The sequence below is a fragment of the Sinohyriopsis cumingii genome, unplaced genomic scaffold (assembly GCF_028554795.1).
Source record: "Sinohyriopsis cumingii isolate HCF-2022 unplaced genomic scaffold, ASM2855479v2 utg000069l, whole genome shotgun sequence".
NCBI lineage: Eukaryota > Metazoa > Mollusca > Bivalvia > Unionida > Unionidae > Sinohyriopsis > Sinohyriopsis cumingii.
Window position 1 is genome coordinate 2,822,126 of NW_028315867.1, and position 21,196 is coordinate 2,843,321.

The following is a 21,196-nucleotide window of genomic DNA, read 5'->3' on the forward strand; positions in this document are numbered from 1 at the left end:
AGACAACTCAGTGTAGAGGCTTGTATTTATTCAAATTCCCAATTGATGTACAGTAGAATGGCAAACTGAAAAATAAGGTAAGGGGCTATTACAATATGATCAAAAAATGAGGGAAAATTATAATTACATGACGAAATATATATGTGACGAAATGTCCAGTTCATACGAAAACGAAAATACAATTCAAAACATTGAAATTACACATCTGACGGTTGTAAACTAATAATTAATACATTGAACAGTCCGAAATAATGTTCCTGAGCACAAAGGAATAGATATATAGTCTTACTTGACGGTAGGTTGTCCTGTCCTGTCGATTTAAAACGTGTCGTATGTTGAACGATTTTCAGGAAATCCAGGTGTAAGTAAAATAGCGGAAGCGGAATACGGAGTCAAATCCGGAAACTAATGAAATTTATTTAAATGGTAAAACGGGAGTTCGGGAATTTAATATATTTCCACAACGGATCGAATCACTAGAGGAGTGAATGAGATCCAGAACACTCCCCGCCTGGTATCTATAGAGATACCACTACCACTTATTCTGTTTTAGAATATAAAACGATATTGTGGATACACAGTAATCCAAATTAATATATGTGAATAAATAAAGCACATAAATCCCAGATATATATCCAAGACATATAGAAATACGAATATGCGAATAAAACGCAAACCCATCGAATGTCACATGAATGAATTCCTATCCAACAGTTATGCAAATGGAAAAATGGTAATTGTCTGAATGTCGATGACGAATGAACGATGATCCAATGAATGTCTTTAGTCAATCAGAAGTATAAGTTCGGTAATCGGACGGGTGTAAATTTTAGGTTCACATTTATCACCAACAACGATCCAGACGTCTGCCTTTCGGACGTGATCATCGGATCCTTTTATTGCCCTTGTGACAATGCCAACTGGCCACTGATTCCTGCACACCGAACTGTCCCTCACAAGAACGACATCTCCTTCGGTTAGATTCCGTTGTTGAACCGTCCATTTTCTTCTGTTCTGAAGTGACGGAAGATACTCTTTCCTCCAATGTGACCAGAAAGTCTGAGCTAAAGCTTGCTCTCGCTTCCATTGAGAACGATACAAGTCTGCGGGACATGTATCTCCCAACTCGTCTGACTTGTAAGCGTAGTCGGTTTTTTGCGTCAAGAGGATCGCTGGTGTCAGAACAAGAGGATTCTTCGGATCTGTTGAGACAGGAGTCAGTGGTCTGGAGTTGATAATGGCACAGACCTCAGCCATAAATGTGCTGAGAACTTCGTGAGTGAGGAATTTCCTGCTCGGTGATTCGGCGAGCATGGCGTCAAGAATCCGTCTGGCGGTGCCAATCATATGTTCCCATGCGCCTCCCATGTGTGAAGAATGGGGTGGATTGAACTTCCATTCTGTCCTGTTCTCCAGTAGATAGTTTTTTATTGGTCTGTGGTTGATTTTCAAGTCATCAACGGCTCCGATAAAGTTTGTTCCTTGATCAGAGCGGAAAAGCTTCACGGGTCCACGGATAGCCTGGAATCATCGAAGAGCGTTGATAAATGATTATGATGACATTTCTTCGATGACTTTGATGTGAACTGCTCTTATTACAAGGCATGTAAACATGACGGCGCAACGTTTTGAGTTAGCCGATCTGCCTCTGGTTTTCCTTGTGAGAACTTCCCAAGGTCCAAAAACGTCAACACCTATGTTGGTGAAGGGAGGTCCTGGCTCGAGGCGATCCGAAGGCAAGTCAGCCATAATTTGGTGTTGTGGCTCCCTCCTTAACATTCTGCAAATTACACATTTGTGTATGACGTTGGATATCAGGCGTTTACCAGAGGTAATCCAGTATCCTGCTGACCTGATGGCACCTTCAGTGATGTGACAGCCCTGGTGTTTCACTTTCTCATGGTAGTGTCTGACCAGAAGGGTTGCGATGGGGCTGTTGCCAGGTACAGTTATGGGTTTTATAATCTCAAGGTTTTCCTTGGAGTGTTCCAAGCGTCCCCCTACCCGTAGAATATTCCAGGTAGTGTCCCATGTTGGGTTCAATTTGATTAGCGGGCTGCGTTTGGAAATTTGTTCTCCCATTTGAAGTGCGGCCACTTCCTTGCTGTAGAATTCGCCCTGTGTGGCTCTCAAGATGAGATCTTCTGACATTTGGCTTTCTGACAATACTTTAAAGTCAGCTGATTTCCCACATTTCCGTTGGTGAGCAATTAGTCGAAGGTGATTAATCCCCGCAATCAGACTCTTCCATGATGAAGAACGCTCGAATCTGGTGGTTCCTAGTCCACTACATGATGAATTTACCTTCGTAGGGTCGACAGTGGTAAATGCCATGTGAATTTCGATGTCGTCGTTGGGCATTACGAGCTCATGGGTCTCACCTTGCTGAGGAGTCGACTCAAATAATTGTTGGGGTCCATTGAGCCAACTGCTAGCTTGAAGGTCTACAGCCTGTATCGACCTTGTTGCAGAGTCTGAAGGATTTTGATCCGTTGGAACATAATTCCATTGATCGGGATCTGAAAATTTGCGAATTTTCTCCACTCTATTCATCACATAGACATGGAATCTCCTAGTTGAGTTGCATATGTAACCAAGAACGACCTTGCTGTCGGTGTAATAGCGAACATTTTCTATCTTGATGTCAAGATGTTCAATAGCAGACTGAGCTATCTCCACAGCTAGGACCGCGGCACAAAGTTCTTTTCTTGGAATCATGGTTCCAGTTTGGGTGGCTACTTCAGCCTTTCCAATAACAAATCCTACGTGATAATGGTTATTGACGTTTTTCGTTCGAAGATAAACGACGGCGGCAATAGCTTTCTCTCTGAAGCATCCGAGTAGACATGGAGTTCCCTGGTGATGCATTTGCTAAGTTCGGTCACATATGTCCTTGATATTCTCAAGTTTTTAAGTGGTTCAAGGGCGTTTTTCCAAGACTCCTATTTGGAGGCAATTTCCTCGGATACGGGCTCGTCCCAATCTATGGTCTCTAAGACAATGTCTCGAATAATGAGTTTCCCATATATGATAACGGGAGACAGAAATCCGAGCGGATCAAAAATGCTGTTGATCGTTGATAAGATTCCTCTACGGGTAATTGGTTTTTGATCGGAAGACAGTTCAAACAGAAATTTGTCCGCGTTGACATCCCATATTAGGCCAAGACTCCATTGGAGCGGTTTTTCTTTCGAGTCTAAATCTAGATCTTTCAAATTAGATGCCAGATCGGTTGTTGGAAAAGCAGCCATTACTTCAGGGCTATTCGATGCAATTTTGTGAAGTCGAAGATTGCCATAGTCTTTTAAGGCATTTTGAGTGTCCTTTACGAGCTTAACAGCTTCTTCGGGTGTTGGGCAAGAAGTTAACCCATCGTCGACATAGAAGTCCCTGGAGACGAACGATGTAACCTGGCTTCCGTACTCAGGTTCAGCTTTCAAAGCGGCCTTACGTATTCCCAGAGTTGCGACGGCTGGCGATGGACTGTTTCCAAATACATGTACTCTCATCCTGTACTCAATGAGTTTCTTATTGATGTCATTGTTCTCATACCAAAAGAAACGCAAATAGTTTCGGTGGTCCTCTCGGATGATGAAGCAGTGAAACATGTGCAGCACGTCTGTGGTAACAGCTACCATTTCCCTTCTAAAGCGAAGAAGTACACCAATAAGATTGTTGATTAAGTCTGGTCCTGTAAGCAGTATGTCATTCAATGACACTCCTTGGTGTTTTGCAGATGAATCGAACACGCCTCGTATTTGATCAGGTTTTCTCGGATGGTAAACCCCAAACAGTGGTAAATGCCAGCATTCTTCGTTTGCCGCTAGCGGTGGAGCTACCTCAGCATGATGATTGTCCAAGATTTTTGCCATAAATTCAAGGAAGTGTTCATGTTTCCTAGTATTTTTCTTCAGATTGGCATCAAGAAATTGTCCCCTATATTTTGCCTGGGGCTTGTTGTTTGGCAATGGCGGCCTAGGTGACTTGAAGGGTAACGGAGCTACCCAGTACCCAGTTGAGTCTATTTGAAACTCATTATCCATTTGTTGCATGAATATTCTGTCCTCGTGCGACATACCAGTCTTGTCATCGTCCTTTGTCCTCTCGAAAACTGAGGAACCAAACTCGCTATCTTTGCAATTTAGTGCGGGATTAGAAAGTTGCTCCTGTACTTCCAAATAGTTGTGACATGGCACTAGGGTTGTCGGCTGACCCGAAGGTGAAACATGAGTTCGGCTGACGTTGACATTATCGGGCGCATGTTGCTTATCTAAACATGCTTCTCCTATGACGACCCATCCTAGCTTGATTCGCTGGGCGTATGGTGCTCCTTTTGACCTATTCATTGTTCTAGAACATAATGAGCCTCTGCCAAGTCTCTTCCGATCAGTAGCATAATCTCTTTTCTCCTGTCTATTGGTTTGATAGACCCAATAAGATCGTTTAAGTGTTCATGGAACTTTACAACTTCTGGAGTTGCAATCTCGCTTTTATCATCAGGTATGTTGTCACACTCGATGAGTGTCGGAAGTTCCAACTCGACATCTCCATTGATGGATTCTACGATGAAATCACTTCCTCTCCGACCGGAAGTGGTGACTCGACCGGAACAAGTGTTTAGGGTGTAACTCTCAGGTTCTGATCTGACATCAAAAAAGTCAAATAAACTTGGCAGGGCTAAGGATCTGTTGCTTTGGTCGTCGATAATAGCATAGAGTCTAAGAATTTTATTTGGATTGTCTTTGTTGTAAACATTGACCGGTAAGATTTTGGCGCATGACTTGCCATGAGCTCCTTTACAGATTTCAGTACATTTAGTTTGTACGTCTTCGTCATTTTGCCTCTTGGAGTTTTTGGAGAACTCCCCGCCATGATTTGCCGCAACCTCGAAGGTAAACTTGGAGAAGGCCTATTGACGTGTAAAGCCGTAGTATGCTGTTTGCTGCCGCAATCCTTACAACAAATCTTCGCCTTGCAGTCGCAACTGACATGCTTATCCGATGCACAGCACTTGAAACAAATGTTGTGTTGTCTAAGGAGTTTCTTCCTCTCTTCGATGGATCTGGACTTAAAGCCCCTACATTCATTGAGTGTATGTCTCGTGTTGTGTAGAATGCAGTTACTTAATGGTTGACTTTTTGGCTGATCGTCGCTTTGATTTGCCAACTCTGTTCTGCGGACACTCACTTTAGGTTTGGTTACATGAGTGTTTTTTGCAGAATCACCTTTTTGAGTGGGATTGTCCAGATCTACGGGTCGGAACCCGGGGTTATTCCTCAGGTCGCATATGTGCTCAAGAAAGGCATGGAATTCCTTGAATGGTGGGAAAGCGATGAAATGCTTTGAAGCATAGTTGGTTGCTCTGCTTAACCATTTTTCTTGCAGTCCGTAAGGAAGTTTAGATACGAGAGGTCGTACCCCAGTGGACGAGTCAAAGTAAATGACAATTACGTCAGATCACGTGGTCATTGTTTATGCTCTGGTCGATATCTGCTATTTAAAGTAACTGGGTCGTAATCGTCACTCTCCAAAATGGCGGTAGCGGATTTCATTCAGTACCTATGAAGTTTTCACGATTAGAATCACAACTATGAAAGATTCAATAACTTAGGTAAAGGCTCTGATATTGATGCAGGCAGCAATTAGTTTTTATAAATTATCAGATTCAGATAACTTAGTGATGTAGGCACAGACGAAAAACTTGTAAATTTCGAGTATGAGAAATGGCAGCAAGATTGGTTACACGGCCTCACTGACATGACGGTGAACGAGTTCTTTCCAGATTTTAAAGCACATAACAAATTCTTCTGTGATAAATAATTACACAGCTATGACAATTGGACTTTACTCTTAAATTGTTCCACATATAATAGATGTGTACAAAAAATGTAAAATGGTTAAAATTGCTGTTAAATGTAAGATACACTACATTGCTTAACAATTCACAGGCAGGCCTATGCGTATGCAGTCGACTAGGTAACGTGTTCTATTTATAGCGAGCTGCATTTTGTCACAATGCTCTATGAGGTAAAGGGTTAAGGACTATTTAGAGGGTATTATCTACAATGTGAAACATTTAAATTTAACCTATTTTAAGTAACATTTTTGACAAGTGGATTTTTCCATCAGTTCCTGGAACAGATTAAAAAGGAATTCACATTTGATTGATAAATGGCTGAAAGCATTAGATCAGGGAGAAATAGTAGGCACTATTTTGGTTGATTTTCGTAAAGTTTTTGATCTTGTAGAACATGACATTTTGCTTCAAAAACTAAAAATCTATCATTGCAGTGAAAACTCCCTAAACTGGTTTACTTCTTACATAACTGATAGAGTGTAAAAAGTATCTTTAAATGGTCAACTTTCAGAAAGTAAAAATATTAATTGTGGAGTACCACAAGGCTCTATCCTTGGGCTTCTGTTATTCATAATATTTATTAACGATTTACTTCTTAAGATTGGAACTTCAATTTCTTCCACTGACCTCTATGCAGATGATACTACACTGAAATTGGTAAAATCAAAACATTACTTGAAAATAACTTACAAGATGCTCTCAACAGACTTGAAGTATGGTGCAACGAAAACAGTATGATCATAAATACACACAAAACGAAAGCCCTACTAGTTACAACACAACAAAAATGAGCAAGGCTAGATAGCGACAAGTCCAGGTTCTATTTGACAACATGAGCCTCAATATAACCTCTCAAGATAGAATTCTTGGTGTATTCATGGATAACAATCTTACTTGGTCTATTCACATTAAACACATTTCAAAAAATGTTAATTCTTATCTTTGGCTACTGAGGAAAATCAAAACATACATTCCTCTTCAGTATAGGGTCATCTTTTATGAAAGTTATATTCAGCCATATCTGGACTACTGTAATGAAATTTGGGGTGATACCTCTAATTCAAACATAACACTTCTAAGAACCCAAAAAAGGGCCTGACATTTAATTCTAGATAAAAGTATAGACAATTTTCACGATGCAATGAATAATATAAAGGTGTTAACAATACAGGAAAGAATATTTCTTAAAAAGGCCAAATTGATGTATAAAGTATCCAGAAAAGACATTCCTGTCTATCTAAGCAATATCTTTCACCAAAGAGATGCTGATTGTACTCCAAATTTAAGGTCCATAAGAAGAAAAAATTACATTATACCAAGGCCAAAAAAGGAGGTGTGAAAAACAATGTTTTCAATATAATGGTCCACTGGTATGGAACAACATTCCCAGTGACATAAGGCAGGCTCCCAGCATTTCATCTTTTCACAATCGATGTCTTAAATGGATGAAATCTTTAGAAAATTGAACAATTCTAGTACAAAAATACCGCCTGCTTTTCTGTAATTTTGCATCATTTTCATAGCTAAATTTTTCAATGCAGGATGATATTTTATGTTTTATATATGTTTATGTTTTCACTGATGCCTGTGCATGTGTTCCAGGCTTGATACTTTAAATTTTAAAATTATTTACCGGTAATTATTTAGTGTCAAGCCAGACTCTTCACATCATGTTGTATATACTGTATATATTGTACATAACATATAGAAGGCCTCAAGATAGATTAGTTTTGTAACTAATCAAGTTACCTTCTCTAAATAAAGTCTTTATTATTATTATCATTATTATTATTATCCACATTTCCTTCTGTACTGCCATCAATCATTTATCCATATTTCCATATATACTGACATCCATCATCTATGTTTCCATTTGTATTCATCATCATCAATCCATATTTACATGTATAATGCCACCCATTATCAATTCATATTTCCACCTATTCTGCCATCCATTGTCTATCCATACTTCCTTCTATACTGCCATCATCAATCCACATTTCCATCAGTGCTGCAATTCACCATCTTACCACAATTCCATCTGTACAGTCATTGACCATTTAATTACATTTCCAGCAAATCTGATATCCACCAGTCTGACCCATGTTTTAGCTCACCTATCCATCTGTCAGCTTTTGTTTCTTAACACATTAAACCCTGGAAATTTTTGTCATTTTCGCCTGAAATTCAAGTAGGAAAAACATTTTGAAAGCTATTTCTGAATATATCCCAATACATCAGCTTCCAGATGATTTTCCAATAACCTAATGCCTAATTGTGTTAGAAACATTGTTTTTCATTGGCTATTTGGCTCGCGCACGAGCAGAAGGGTAATAGTTGGAGTTCTTTCTTTTTGCTTAACTGACCCATTATTTTCGTATTCCAAATGTCCATATTATCCTACTTTTTGCAAAGGTTTGTCTGTTTGCAGTTCATACTGGTCTGCCTTAGATCTGAAACCAAAAAGTCTAAAATCTGGAAACAGAATCAGATTCCAACTACAGGTGATTTTTGGGTGCATACAAATTGGATCCAAAAAATGAGGTTTTTCCCTGTGTATTTTGTAATGCAACTAGAACTTCCATATGTTTTGGTATCATTGTAGAGCTACATCTGTCTACCTTTCTATATAATACCACTCACTTTAGTGTATCATACATGACCTTGATGCTACAGAGCTCAGCAGTAGGCTACTACCTCCTGCCAAGGGTTAATGTGTTATCACTCGCAGACCATATTTCTCATCTGAGCTTGATAATTTGAAATACAGATTTTTATTGTATGTTTCATAATGAGATTTTGAACTGTATCAGTGGGAGAATATCAACATTACCACATTGGTGATATCAGTTCTATCACCACAAAGGCAGTATCTTTAGAACTGCTTTCTTTTTCTCTTATAGGAATGTATGCTATTCAAAGTTGCATTTCCATATTATGCCTATTTCATTATTTCTTTCTCATCAGGATGAACAGATCTTAAAATATGGCAAGACTATTATGATGATTTATGCCAAAAATGCCAAACAGGAAATTGCAGTTTTGGTGTATGAACTTCTTTATGCAAATTCTCGGTGATTGAATTTGTATGACCTGTTCCTATTTTATATTCAATGAGAAATGGTAAAATATTTAATTAATCTTGATTAAATATTGTAATGAAATTAAATTGTTTACATAGTGATTTAAACTCATCCCAATCATAATCAAATGATGAAGAAATTTGTGATATATAAATGTTCATCACAAACCAAAATTAAGTGATACTCAAAGTGTGTCTGATACCAAGCTGAACTAGAAGCTTGCCAAGGTCATACACCTCATGTTTAAATGCAGAAATAGCAAGATAAAGAACCAGATCCACTTTTGTACAATACAGCTCACAGAGTTTTGACTTGAGTATATTTTTCAGGTAAGCAATAATGTATGGATCCCATTATTTTAACTTGACATGACCGCTTGTAAAATTATATTCATTGGGTACATCGGGGCATGGAACAAGCATTCTATCATGCTTTAGTATTAATTTAACAAAGTAGTTTTACAAATTCTCACTTAAAAAGCCATGCTATCACAAAAACAAAAAATCGGCTGACAGAATAATGGTGATTTCTTTAAAAAAATACTGGATGCAGATAGCAATGACAACAATGATTTTAAAGGATATAAAGATGAGATTATTGGAACTGGGGAAGGGTTGATGGTTGAGTGTGTTTGAGCCTGAAATTGATGTCGACTAGGAGTCTGATGCACCTGATGGCTAGACAAGAAAAGACGGTCTGCCAGTCAGTCACCCCACCCCCCACCATTCAATGGTATTTCCTAATGGAATATAGATATGGCAAATTCCAAACCTATTTAAGGCTTTTTATGACGAGTCTTTGCATTTATTAATAAATCAAACAAATCATTATGTAGATCAGATAGTAAATGGGGCAGACTTGAATGAGAATACTGAGATGAAAACCAACAGCCGACCAGATGAAACTCTATTTTTGCATTGATTATTGCCATGGATATAGTACATACATTTCAACTTGATTCTTACTGGGTAACTGGTGATTGATATCAGCCCTATAATTAAAAACAATGAGTTGGTATACATTTCTTGCTATTATAAGCAATTTATACCTCACATACATTGAGAACACTCAAGGTGACCCTTTACACAAGATCCAGCCAATGATTATAAAAAAGCGTTTGCTGAGGTTTATTCAGCTGATAGTAACCTCCGTTTTGATGAGGCTGCCTGCCCTTGGAACGGTTGTCTGAAATTCCAGGTTAGTTACCCTGCCAAGCCTAAGAACTGTTTCAGTAAAACATACTTGGGGACTGAAGACGATTAATGTTATATTTCCATTCTGCTCAGCCATTTAGCATTGTTAGTGGCCATGGCACTCATAGTTGCAAAAGCAGTTGCAACTGCATCTGGGATGATTGTGAAAAAAATAGTGGCAGGAAGCAAGGCAATTTGAGACCACATAAAATAAAGGTCTTGGATTATCAAAGCACGGAAGCCAAAATTTCCTAAGCAGATGTGATTTTCAGTTTCGGCCTTGCTGTTGACAACAGAACCTGGAATGCATTGACATCAATTGTATTTTAACTCATGGGGGCTTGAATTGCCACTTAAAATGACCAGTTTTATTCAACTTTGCCAACCATACAAATTCTTATTGATTTTACTGTAAGTACACTTACACAAATTGCCTATTAACATTTATGGACACTCAACCACCCTGTGATGCACCATTGTTGATCTAATCAATTTTGCAACCAAATTGGATTTGAATGAGTGTACTAGCTGGGTTGTTGTTGACATTGGCATGGGCTGTCATGTGATTTTCCAAGCTCAAACTGGAACACTTAATATGTCTAACATGGACACTGAAAAATGTTGTTTTCAAGCTGCAGGGTGCAATAGAAAAACCTGCAGGCAAAATCAATAATATTAGGAAAATCAGAAACGTATATTGGTCTGATCTGTTTACCAAAGACTGTAAGACTGTGTCATTACAAATATGATATTTGCAGCTAAAATGTGTGATGATGAAATGAGCAAAGAACATTATCAATGAAAATATAATTCAGCTGGTTTGTAATCCCATTGTTGAGTATGATGCTCTAACAAAGCAATATGTAAATCTAAAAAATATTGATATCAAGGTCATGTTTGTAAACCAAATTGCCAAACAAATCAGCAGCAGTGCATGAGCCACCAAATCCAGTACTTAACATATTTAGTATTAATGAATTTTATCTCATTAGACGTGCTGCTGATAAATCTAGGTATTATTTCTTTATAGTGTACATTTATGTGATTATATCAGGATATTTAATTGACCAAAACAATCATTGGAAAATCCAAATAATCTTGAAGATGATGTGTCACACAGTGAAATATGTTACAATTAATTCTCATTGGTAGTTATTGCTTCTTCCGGTCCAGATGAAACAATAACCACTGGTTAGAAATTATTGAAGCTTATTCCCTGAGTGACAAACTAGATGAATTGGCAAAGCAGCAAATAAACTTCACTCAGAAGTCAGTGATTGGTATGTAAAGTTGGACAGATAATGACTGATTGAATTTGGAGGTGAGGTCATATTTCACTGTGTGACACACCTGTAGTGTAGCTTTTAAATAAATCCAAGTAGACAGTGGTTATTAAATGATGAGTAATGTAATTCATTATACATCATGGAACATATTTTGAATGTATAGCATATGCTGAAGATGCTGATGGGTTACAATAATTAGCATGGAATGGAGGGGTGATTACGAAATATGTCACTTTGTGTTAATTTATCGATGGCAAGCGAATATTCTCATTAGTCATTTTAGAGTTCATGTGACTGCAGATGATATTACATATGAATTATAATTTTAAAGAATAATAAAGCAAGCTAATAATAATTATTCACGAGCACTGAAGACTAAAATAAATTTCATTTGGTAAGTATAGTTTGTATTGATTCTCCGTCTCTTAAATCGATATGTGTGTTGTTACAGCAAAACAGAAGGGAAGATAATGCCTGTTTAAACATAATGCATAGCTAATATTTCCCTATAACTATAAATTAAATATTTAGATTATTAAATGGCGGTAGACATGCTTACTTGTATCTGAGTCAAGGACACCGGTTTTGCACTTGAAAATTCCTAAACATTTTGACAACTTAGAATGTTTTAGAAAGGAAACTTACTTAAATCTATTATGTCTTAGATTTTTATGTTAATGTTATTTACTTCCAATTTACTCATCTGTACCTCAAAATCCAAACTGGAATCACCCTTATTATGTTCAGTATTTAAATTGGGGTTTATTTATTTATTTAAATTATTTGCTGGAAGTACAAAACACTCATTAATACTACTTGGACTAAATCATTTTTTTTTTCAATTTTACATATTAACTTGTTGGCTCTTGCTCTTTTTTTTCTCTTAGTTTAAGACCATAGAGGCATAACGTCAGTGAGTCTGTTAAATTACATTAAATACAAGACCTTTTCCTGACATCATGAAAGATCACATGAAAGTTGAGTTGAGGACTTGATCTTGGTACATATACACTACTGATTAGGAAATAATTGGACATTTATCTTTAGTGATGACCTCCTGTGTAATTGATCCTTCAAGCATTTGTATCTTTTTTCCTTTGAACACGCTGACTGTAAAAAGATGAAAGTAAAGCATTCATTATGAAATTAGTGTATTTACATTTCAGAATCAAATTATTTCAACTGGAGTCCAGACATCGACATCTGATGGTTGCACATCACCAGAAAAGATCAATACCAGCACCCTGTTTCTCCAGAGAAACAGCACACTGAGTGACAACAGTGATAAGACAGTTATCTTTTCCTGTAGGACTGACTATCCTGATCCCTTTATAAACATCAGAGCAACTGCAACAAAGTCTGTCAGGTTTGCTGGTAAGGATTTCATTTTTTGGCTATCTTCCCACATTTGTCCATGGCAGATCATATATCAGAAATATTGTATGACTACACCATACGTCACTGTTGATTATGTTTGGACGTACATATTATGATACGGCATACATTTATATGCCGTTCTGCATCCATTGAAAACTTAACATTTCTTTCTCAGTGATATTACATAAAAGAGCTGAGTACTAGGTTTTACTTTGTCATAGCTTTCCTTTTATTTCCATAATATTTAATAATAAACATATAGGGTAGCAATGGTTTAAGTTAGGACAGTTTTGCAGTTCAGTATTTCCATATAAATACTGTTGAATTAAAATGTTTCTTCTTGTCACAAACCAATCATTATAATTCTAAAAGTATATTAGTTTGTGAAAAGCAAATTTAGATGGAGAGATAATAGCCATTACATTCTGATATTATCTGATTTCTAACAGTGTATTAACAGTATAAAAAGCCAACCATATTTCTTTATTTTTCCATTTAGGGAGCAGCAGAGCGGGTGAATCCCACAACTTTTCAGGCAAAAAAATGGGTGAAACCCTTTATAAACCTGCGAAACGTAATTGTCGCCGTTGTTGCTGCATTTTGTTGTTGTCGCCCCCCAATAGAGAGGGCGAATACTACAACTTTTTAGAAGCCTCCAAATGCTGAAATGGAGGGCTAACCCTATGCCATTGTAAACTCAATTGTCGCCGTTGTTGCTGCGTTTTCGTCGCCCGCTCTGCTGCTATTTATGCAAAACTTTTATCTAACCCGACATGCTACTGTGTTCGAGGATCATGTAAATTTATCGTTACAAATCCGTGCGGGGTTGCTTGAGCACAGCTAAATAAATTTTTTAACTTATTTATGTCCATGTCACCGTTGCACCAAGTCTGATGTATATTTCGTAACGTGTGTGTATCAACTCCGTTAAACACCACAAGAATATTACAGTTATCCCTGATCACTTTCGGGATTTGTGTATATCGTTTGGTTACATAAATCACATCAGTGTTTTTGTGCCTGCCGCATGAAACTATCCTGGCAGGATTTGATTGTTTGTCCAACATTACATCATCGTACACAACTCAATTGTTAATACCCCCATTAATATCATCTATGGACGGTGATTCATCAATACTAGTAATAAATTCAACAACATCATCACCGCCGTTTAATGATTTTGCACTTTCATTAAAATCTTTTAACACGCTGTAGCATCGTTGATCGTCTACAGTTGGAACTACCAAATACAACTTGTCCCACTTCATCCACTTCATTATTAAATTTAACAGCAACTGAGTCTTACCCGATCCAGATGGACCCGTGATAATTGTTTGGACAGAATTTGGTAGCATCGGATGGTGCTTAACCGGTTCTCGTTTTCTTGTAGCAGAAAAGTCAGTGATCTCCATTAGATATATTATAAAGGAATATGGATTTATATTGTGTGAAATATAGAGCACGCACTCCAACAGGTGATTTGACAACCACTACAACAAAAAATAATCGACAAGCGCTTACAGGCAAGTGTGAACGATGTGGTACAAAGAAATTTAAATTTATCTCCCCAAAAAAAGAGGAGGTGATATCGCAGCCAGGTTAACAAAATTACTAAGGGCTCCGTGGGCTAAATACCCAGGAGAAAAACATCTCCCAGGATATAATTACTGTGGTCCTGGAACCCGACTTGATATCAGACTTGATGCCTTAGATGAGCCCAATCCAGGTGAGTATCCGATAAATGCTATTGATAGAGCATGTCATGTTCATGATGTAGCTTACCGAAGTAAGGATAGGCATCTCGCTTATGTGAAATTAATTAACGTGTTAAATGCCATCACTGATAAATCTTTCAAAGAAAAGTTAGCTAGCTGGTTAAAAAAATCTGCAATGAAATCTAAGCTTGTATTAGGCGCTGGTAATTAATTATAATGGAGTCAATTTATTATTCCCCAAGAGGATACTGGAGAGGTAGCACAGCAATTAGTAAACTTGCCAGTGCAGCAAAAGTCACACATGATACTGCAGCGGATTGGTTATCCAAACAGGCAATATGGCAAATTTACCAACCACCGCCTAAACAAATTCACTTTGCACATTTCAATGTTAGTATGCCAAATGAAGTTCACCAAGCTGATATGTTATTTCTACCACATGATACCATTCGTCGCAAAACATACAAGTACGCGTTAACTATAGTTGATGTTGCAAGTAGATACAAAGATGCGAAACCATTAGCGACTAAAACAGCATCTGAGGTTGCTTCTGCGTTTGAACGAATTTATCAACGAGGTGGTCTGCAATGGCCACAGCTGCTACAAGTTGATCCTGGCAAAGAATTTCAAGGCGCAGTATCATCGCTGATGAAGCAACATAACGTTACCATCAGGCGAGGACATACTGCAATTCACCATGATCAGGCAATTGTTGAGTGATTTAATTGAACACTTGCTGAGTGGTTATTTGGATATCAGTATGCGAAAGAATTCATTCAGGACAAGAGATCACGCGAATGGGTTGCAAGATTACCAAGCCTGATAGCTGCATTAAAAAATGAAATTACTTGAACAACCAACATAAAACCTGCCATCGCGGTCACTAAAAAACATATGCCTGTACAACGATGTGGTGTTTCAGCACAACCAATACTGGGTAATGTCACTGTGAGATATCTATATGAACCAGGTGAACTTGAAGGTGGTAAAAAAAGAGCGACTGATCCTATCTGGAGTATTACCACACACAAGGTATCTAACATAACTAGATCTACTGGTAGACCAGCAATCTACAGGCTGGATTCGACTGCTCCTCAGTGTGGATTCACACATGAACAATTACAAGTAATTCCCGAGGACACACAATTACCGCCCAAATCACTTAACTAACGCCTCTACGTCGATTACACTCAAGACAGGTCAGCATCACATTATCGTGTGTATGACCGTGACTAATATCTTTTCTATCTACGGTAAATTGTCTTGAATTTTTATTACACTATGACATTATACAATTACAGCTCACACAGTGATTATTCTGCTGTTGCTTCAGTGTCATGATAAATTCAACATCAAGGTCAAATTCTCTATTATTTTTTTTGTCACTCTGTTTGTAACCAGCTAATTTTTTTCTTATTATATCATTGTTGTTTTCATTATTATCAGCAATTGACTCTTCCAAGACAATTCTTCGCAGTTGAAATATTCTTCTGACTCTGGACACAGATAAGTAAACTAAGTTTGACCACTCGATTCGATCATCAATGATCCAAACAACTGTATCAGAAATAGTTAGTCCTTGAGATGAATGTATCGTCATCCTAGCGTCCATGGGGATTTGTTCATTTTTAGTGCATCTTTGACAGCATTGACATCAACTGTGACAATATCATTCAATGCTAAGTTCTGTTTCTCTGTTTTCCCAGGAATATCAACATCTATATTCTGTAACCGTGTATCAGCTGGTCTATAACACAGCGGCGTTGGCAACATCGGAAACTTTTCTTGTTGTAATTGAAATAACTGCTGTTGAAGTGTGTCTCTGACTATCTTTCTACTTGCCACTATCAAATCGTCTGGTTTCTACGCCTGCAAAAAGTCGCTCATTGAAGTTTCAGGAATCATCTCGTGCATGATTTCACATTGAATTTTGTTCGGTTGTAATCTGATTAATGTTTTAAATTCCTTCAATGTTGCATCAAGTGCAATATGATCATTAGACACTTCTTCATAATAATCTACAAAATCTTTTAACCACAAATGCGGAGATGGACCAACAAAAGGTGGTGGCTGACCGTGATCGCTGCACATTATCACTGCAGTATTTTTTGTTAGCAGCCAATCCAGGAACAATTTTAATATATCTAACAACACTGTGCATATCTCATCCCAAATTATTTTCCCAGGAATATATTTTGTTCCCATTCGATCTGGAGTCCATACACCACTGCTATATTTGAAAAAACTGATAAGTGCAAGAATTAACTCCTCGTTATTTCATCTCCCTGGCAAGTCTGTGTGTAGGTGTTAGCACAATCATATCTGAATTGAAAATCTTTGATTTTCCCCGAAATAATTAAATCGCTTGAGTTGTCTTACCAGACGCACCCGGTCCATTCAAATAAACGGTTTTGTTTCTGGTGATTGGACCATACACAGGTGGTACATTCGACATTTCAGATAATTCTGATTTGCAATAATCATCTTTAATTTCAACATCAGCGGATTCACAATATCCATGTAACATCTCCTTTTTTATTCTCCACGAACTCCATGATTCATCAGTGCTTGTAAAACAAGCCAGTGATTCTGAATATCTTTTATTGATATAAAAGGAATCTGTTGCAACTCTAACTGCAGTGTCGGGAAATCGATTTATCATCGATAGCAAATTTATAGAAACATAAGCCAGCACCGAAGATCTTAAATATGTGTATTGAGGTGATTCTCCATTAATATAACTTACAATTGTGCCCAACCGTGTTCCGTCGGACAAGAGCGCGTCCTCCCAATTACAAAATATATTTCTCACAGTGGCATCAGCAACTATAAAATTTAATTCAGCATCATCGATAATCAATCGTGAGTAATGTAGCTTATAATCATATGGGCCACCTTGATTAAATTTACCGATTATTCTTCTACCAAGATCTTTTGCTGTTTTTTTCACTATTGCTGAGTTTAATCTTAAGAACTTTAGGAGCCTAACCGACAATGACATCCATGGGAGTATTTGGACTCTCACATGCATACTCTTCAGTGACTTCATCGAGACTGATACGCTCCGGTGTTCGTAACCAAACCAAAGTCTGCGGTAGATATGATTGCTTCACTGACCGTCAACGATACCAGTATTCGGCTGTCAGGCATATATCGCAATAACACTATTGGTGCCCAGCACTTTTCACTAAAGTGTCTGCCAAACCAAACATAACAGCACGGATGAAGCGCTTTAGCAAATTCAAATGACATCAGACGAACAAATCCTGTCAGGGAAAAATCGGGTAAAGGACCATTTATAGCAACTTGTGTCATCGAGTTTGTGGGATGTCCAAATCTTTTAAAGTGTTCGTTCCACTCGCCCATTTCCGAGAAAGCTTCCTGGATAAGACGCAATCATATCCACGGAAATCATCTCGCTGTGGTCATACTTAGTATTCCACAAACCGCCGTGTCCATACTCAACACAACTCGATTGTATGTCTTCAAGAAACTCACTTCGGGTTGGCCTCCACAAATTTCTTTCTCTGGCGGTGTGAGCGGCAACACTCGGAACTGTAAAACAATTAGTTAATAACTGCTCAGTGTTTTCTGAATATTTCTCTGTGAGTGTTTTCATTTGTTGTTGCAGAGATTCTGTCCGGTATAATTCACCATTGGATCTTACAAATTGATCATACTCACCATCTTCGGAACTTTTAAACAACCACATCGACACAGGATCATTTTTGCTTATTTGTTTAATAAAATCAAATATATTTCCCAAATAATATTTCACAACACGATCCTGCGGAAATATTGTAACTGCGTTAGTCCAAGCGTGAGCGTTATGATCAATGATATTTATTGGAGCTCCGTATCGATTATATTTCGTTTTGTATAATACTTCTGTTATCGTTGTTATGGTTATGGGAAATTTTAATGTTTTTTCTAGCACGGCAACATCTTTTATTGATGCTGCTGTATCCTTGACTCGCTCAGCCCACTGCTATCTTGGAACGTCTTAGATCAGTTAGACCGTTTCCGCACATTGCATTTTTAAAATGTTCCATTACTCGCTTGGCTACACAATTCAGCCTTGACAATGTCATTGGGGTGAATTTATTGATTTTTGTTTTTTTTATCGGATAGATTCCATAAATGATCGCGGTCGCAGGATACGCTCAAGCGTAATATGGTTTATCAATCCCAGTCAGCATTCCTGGTTTGGAATCTTTACTTAACAGAATGGTTTTTCCATTAGCAAGGACAGGGTCATTTTTATCACGGATAATCCACGTATCGGAATCTGCTTGCACAATAAATTTTATTCTGAAAAAATATTTCTGACTATCAAAGAGATAATCAGTAATTGTTTTTGCTCATACATCATTCACTGTAGCATCCTTGACACCTTTGGTGTCGCGTATAATTTTAAATTTGCACTACACGTGAGACGCACCGTCATTACAAAATTCTTTTTTGGCATTCTTGATAATATCAAACAGATCAGTCAGGGCTCATCTCCGCAAGTCAGGGGTTAGTCTGTCAAGATCGAATCTAGAAGCTTTCCCGGTGCCAATGGCAGATAATCTTTCAAACTCCTCCATATTATATTTAAGACAAACATTTAAATAAAAAATATTATATATATAATGAATCAGTGCAAGTGGCGTAAAGTTGGATCTGTAACTGTTTGTAATAAATCCTGCAGAAAAGAATTCTGTGGGAAACATTACCAAAGTGTCCGAAGGGGGAGTTTAGGGCCAATACTCTGCCTGCGATGTGGTGTTGGGGTCAGGGGTAAAACACAGTTTTGTGCAAGTTGCGGGGGAAATAGATACCATGAACTTAAAAGATATTATAACAAAACAAATAATGATGTTGTGCTGAAATGTGAGCGCGATTGTATAACTAAGTTCTCAGACAAATTATAAATTAGACAAATATATTATTATATAAATGAGCCAAGGTTTGGTGCTGGAAGGAATAAAGGCTATTATAATCACAGGTTCATGTCTGAGTGTTTCTTTGGAAAGATCAAAGACGATCTTGTAATTGATCACATTGATAGACACAAACTTAATAACTCTCTTCAAAATTTAGAGGCCATTACACAGAGCGAAAATTCTGCACGAGGAGGTACTGGTAAATTTGTAATAATTCTCAGAGTTGTCAGATCTTTTAACATAAGCACCCATGAAGAGAAAATATTTCAGTCGATGACCGCGGCTGCCAAGTACTTCAGTATTAACTCGCGTTCGGTTCAGCGTGTTGCAGAAAATAAAATCATCTTTTTCATACAAGCTTAATAACTGGATCATATTTTCTTATGTAGATAACTCTACAGCGACTGTGTAAAAGTCAATGATACAATTATCTCCCCTTGTCAAGGTGATTGCACAACACTCCTTGAGATGTCATTACAGGTAAATTTATCCAGCGCGGCAGAGCGGTATACAATTATTATTTTTTTTACAGCCAATTGTATACACACTGCGTCACAGTCTATAACACTTCCGCGTTTGTGAGTTCAGGTACATTTCAAATTCTGTGTTAAAATTTAGATTCACTGTTTAAAATCCAGTTCAAAATTTAAATTCAGAATTTAAATTTAGTTCTGAACTGTTTTAGAACTTGTTAACTGTCTGCCAGTAGTTACCTATATGATAATTTTTAAACCCAGTATTATCAGATTAGACAGTGGCACAGTGGTAGCGTGTTTGACTCTCATCCCGACTTTATCAGATGCCATGTTCGAATCTCGTCACAGACATACTGTCGACGGTGCCCATTTGGGGTTTTATAATAAAATGGGGGCTCCAGCAGGGGCCTTGTGTACATATCTCCTCCACGTCGAATCGTGGTGATGTGTTTTTCACCCCTGGAAATTCGATTGGGGGGGTATTTACCCAATCAGTTTCACTTTCACTTTGGAGCCCCAAAAATAAACAGTAGCCTTGGATGTATAAAGCTTTACATCACATGGGTCAAAAAGACGAGGATGCCGAGAAGCTATCAGAAAAGCTCTGTAAGACTTAAAAAATCACCTTGACAAAATCAAGAAAGTAAAAAAAGACAGTCTGAAAGGACCTCGTAAAACACATAGGCCATGATTGATAACCGCTCATCAATGGCTACTGTTTATTTTTTTTTCTTTTAAATATATAATATTTATATATATATGAATTACGAAAATATTGTGATTGTTGCTATTAAAAAATTAGAAGAGCACGGATTTAATATATCACTAAATCCTGAAACAATTATGTCCGATTTTGAATCACTACATGAAGCTGAATGCGCAGGGTGTTATATTCTTCCTGCTCAGTACCGATTTATAAAAATGATCCAGACCAATTTGTATAAATTGCTGGCCACAGTAGAAGAAGCACAAATAAATGAATTTGTTTCATTGTCTCGTGCAATTGAAAAGATTAGGTTGGAATTAGCTCAAGAATATGAAACAAGGACGATAATAAATACTCGTGTAAGGAGATTAAAGAATTGTATGTCTGCTGATGAAGTCAAGGCTGACGAGGAAGTAAATACCTCACCTTGATTTACCTAGAAGTCAAGTACTTGAAAATGAAATTGAAAGTAAAAAAAATGATATTGCATCAGTCTGAGTTAGATAATATTTTAAGATTTATCTAAGATCTAAATACGCGTATGTATTATAAAATTTGATGTATACCGCAATGCG

The 21,196-nt window shown here is 37.5% G+C and overlaps 3 protein-coding genes across 3 annotated transcripts; all 3 read right to left on the reverse strand.

Moving 5' to 3' along the window:
• Positions 1-783: 783 nt before the first annotated feature.
• Positions 784-1,368, reverse strand: LOC149774891 (uncharacterized). Its single transcript, XM_089944626.1, has one exon. The coding sequence runs from the start codon at positions 1,366-1,368 to the stop codon at positions 784-786; it is 585 nt and encodes a 194-aa protein (XP_089800752.1).
• A 183-nt stretch (positions 1,369-1,551) lies between these two features.
• LOC149774892 (uncharacterized) lies at positions 1,552-2,868 on the reverse strand. The gene has a single exon (XM_089944627.1). It carries the CDS (start codon positions 2,866-2,868, stop codon positions 1,552-1,554), a length of 1,317 nt encoding a protein of 438 aa, XP_089800753.1.
• A 74-nt stretch (positions 2,869-2,942) lies between these two features.
• On the reverse strand, positions 2,943-4,346 carry LOC149774893 (uncharacterized). Its single transcript, XM_089944628.1, has one exon. It carries the CDS (start codon positions 4,344-4,346, stop codon positions 2,943-2,945), a length of 1,404 nt encoding a protein of 467 aa, XP_089800754.1.
• Between the last annotated feature and the right edge of the window lie 16,850 nt (positions 4,347-21,196).

What these genes read in the sequence shown, in the direction of transcription:
- LOC149774891 (XM_089944626.1), bottom strand. Translation starts at nt 1,368, where the DNA reads ATGGGAGGCGCATGGGAACATATGATTGGCACCGCCAGACGGATTCTT.
- LOC149774892 (XM_089944627.1), bottom strand. Translation starts at nt 2,868, where the DNA reads ATGCATCACCAGGGAACTCCATGTCTACTCGGATGCTTCAGAGAGAAA.
- LOC149774893 (XM_089944628.1), bottom strand. Translation starts at nt 4,346, where the DNA reads ATGAATAGGTCAAAAGGAGCACCATACGCCCAGCGAATCAAGCTAGGA.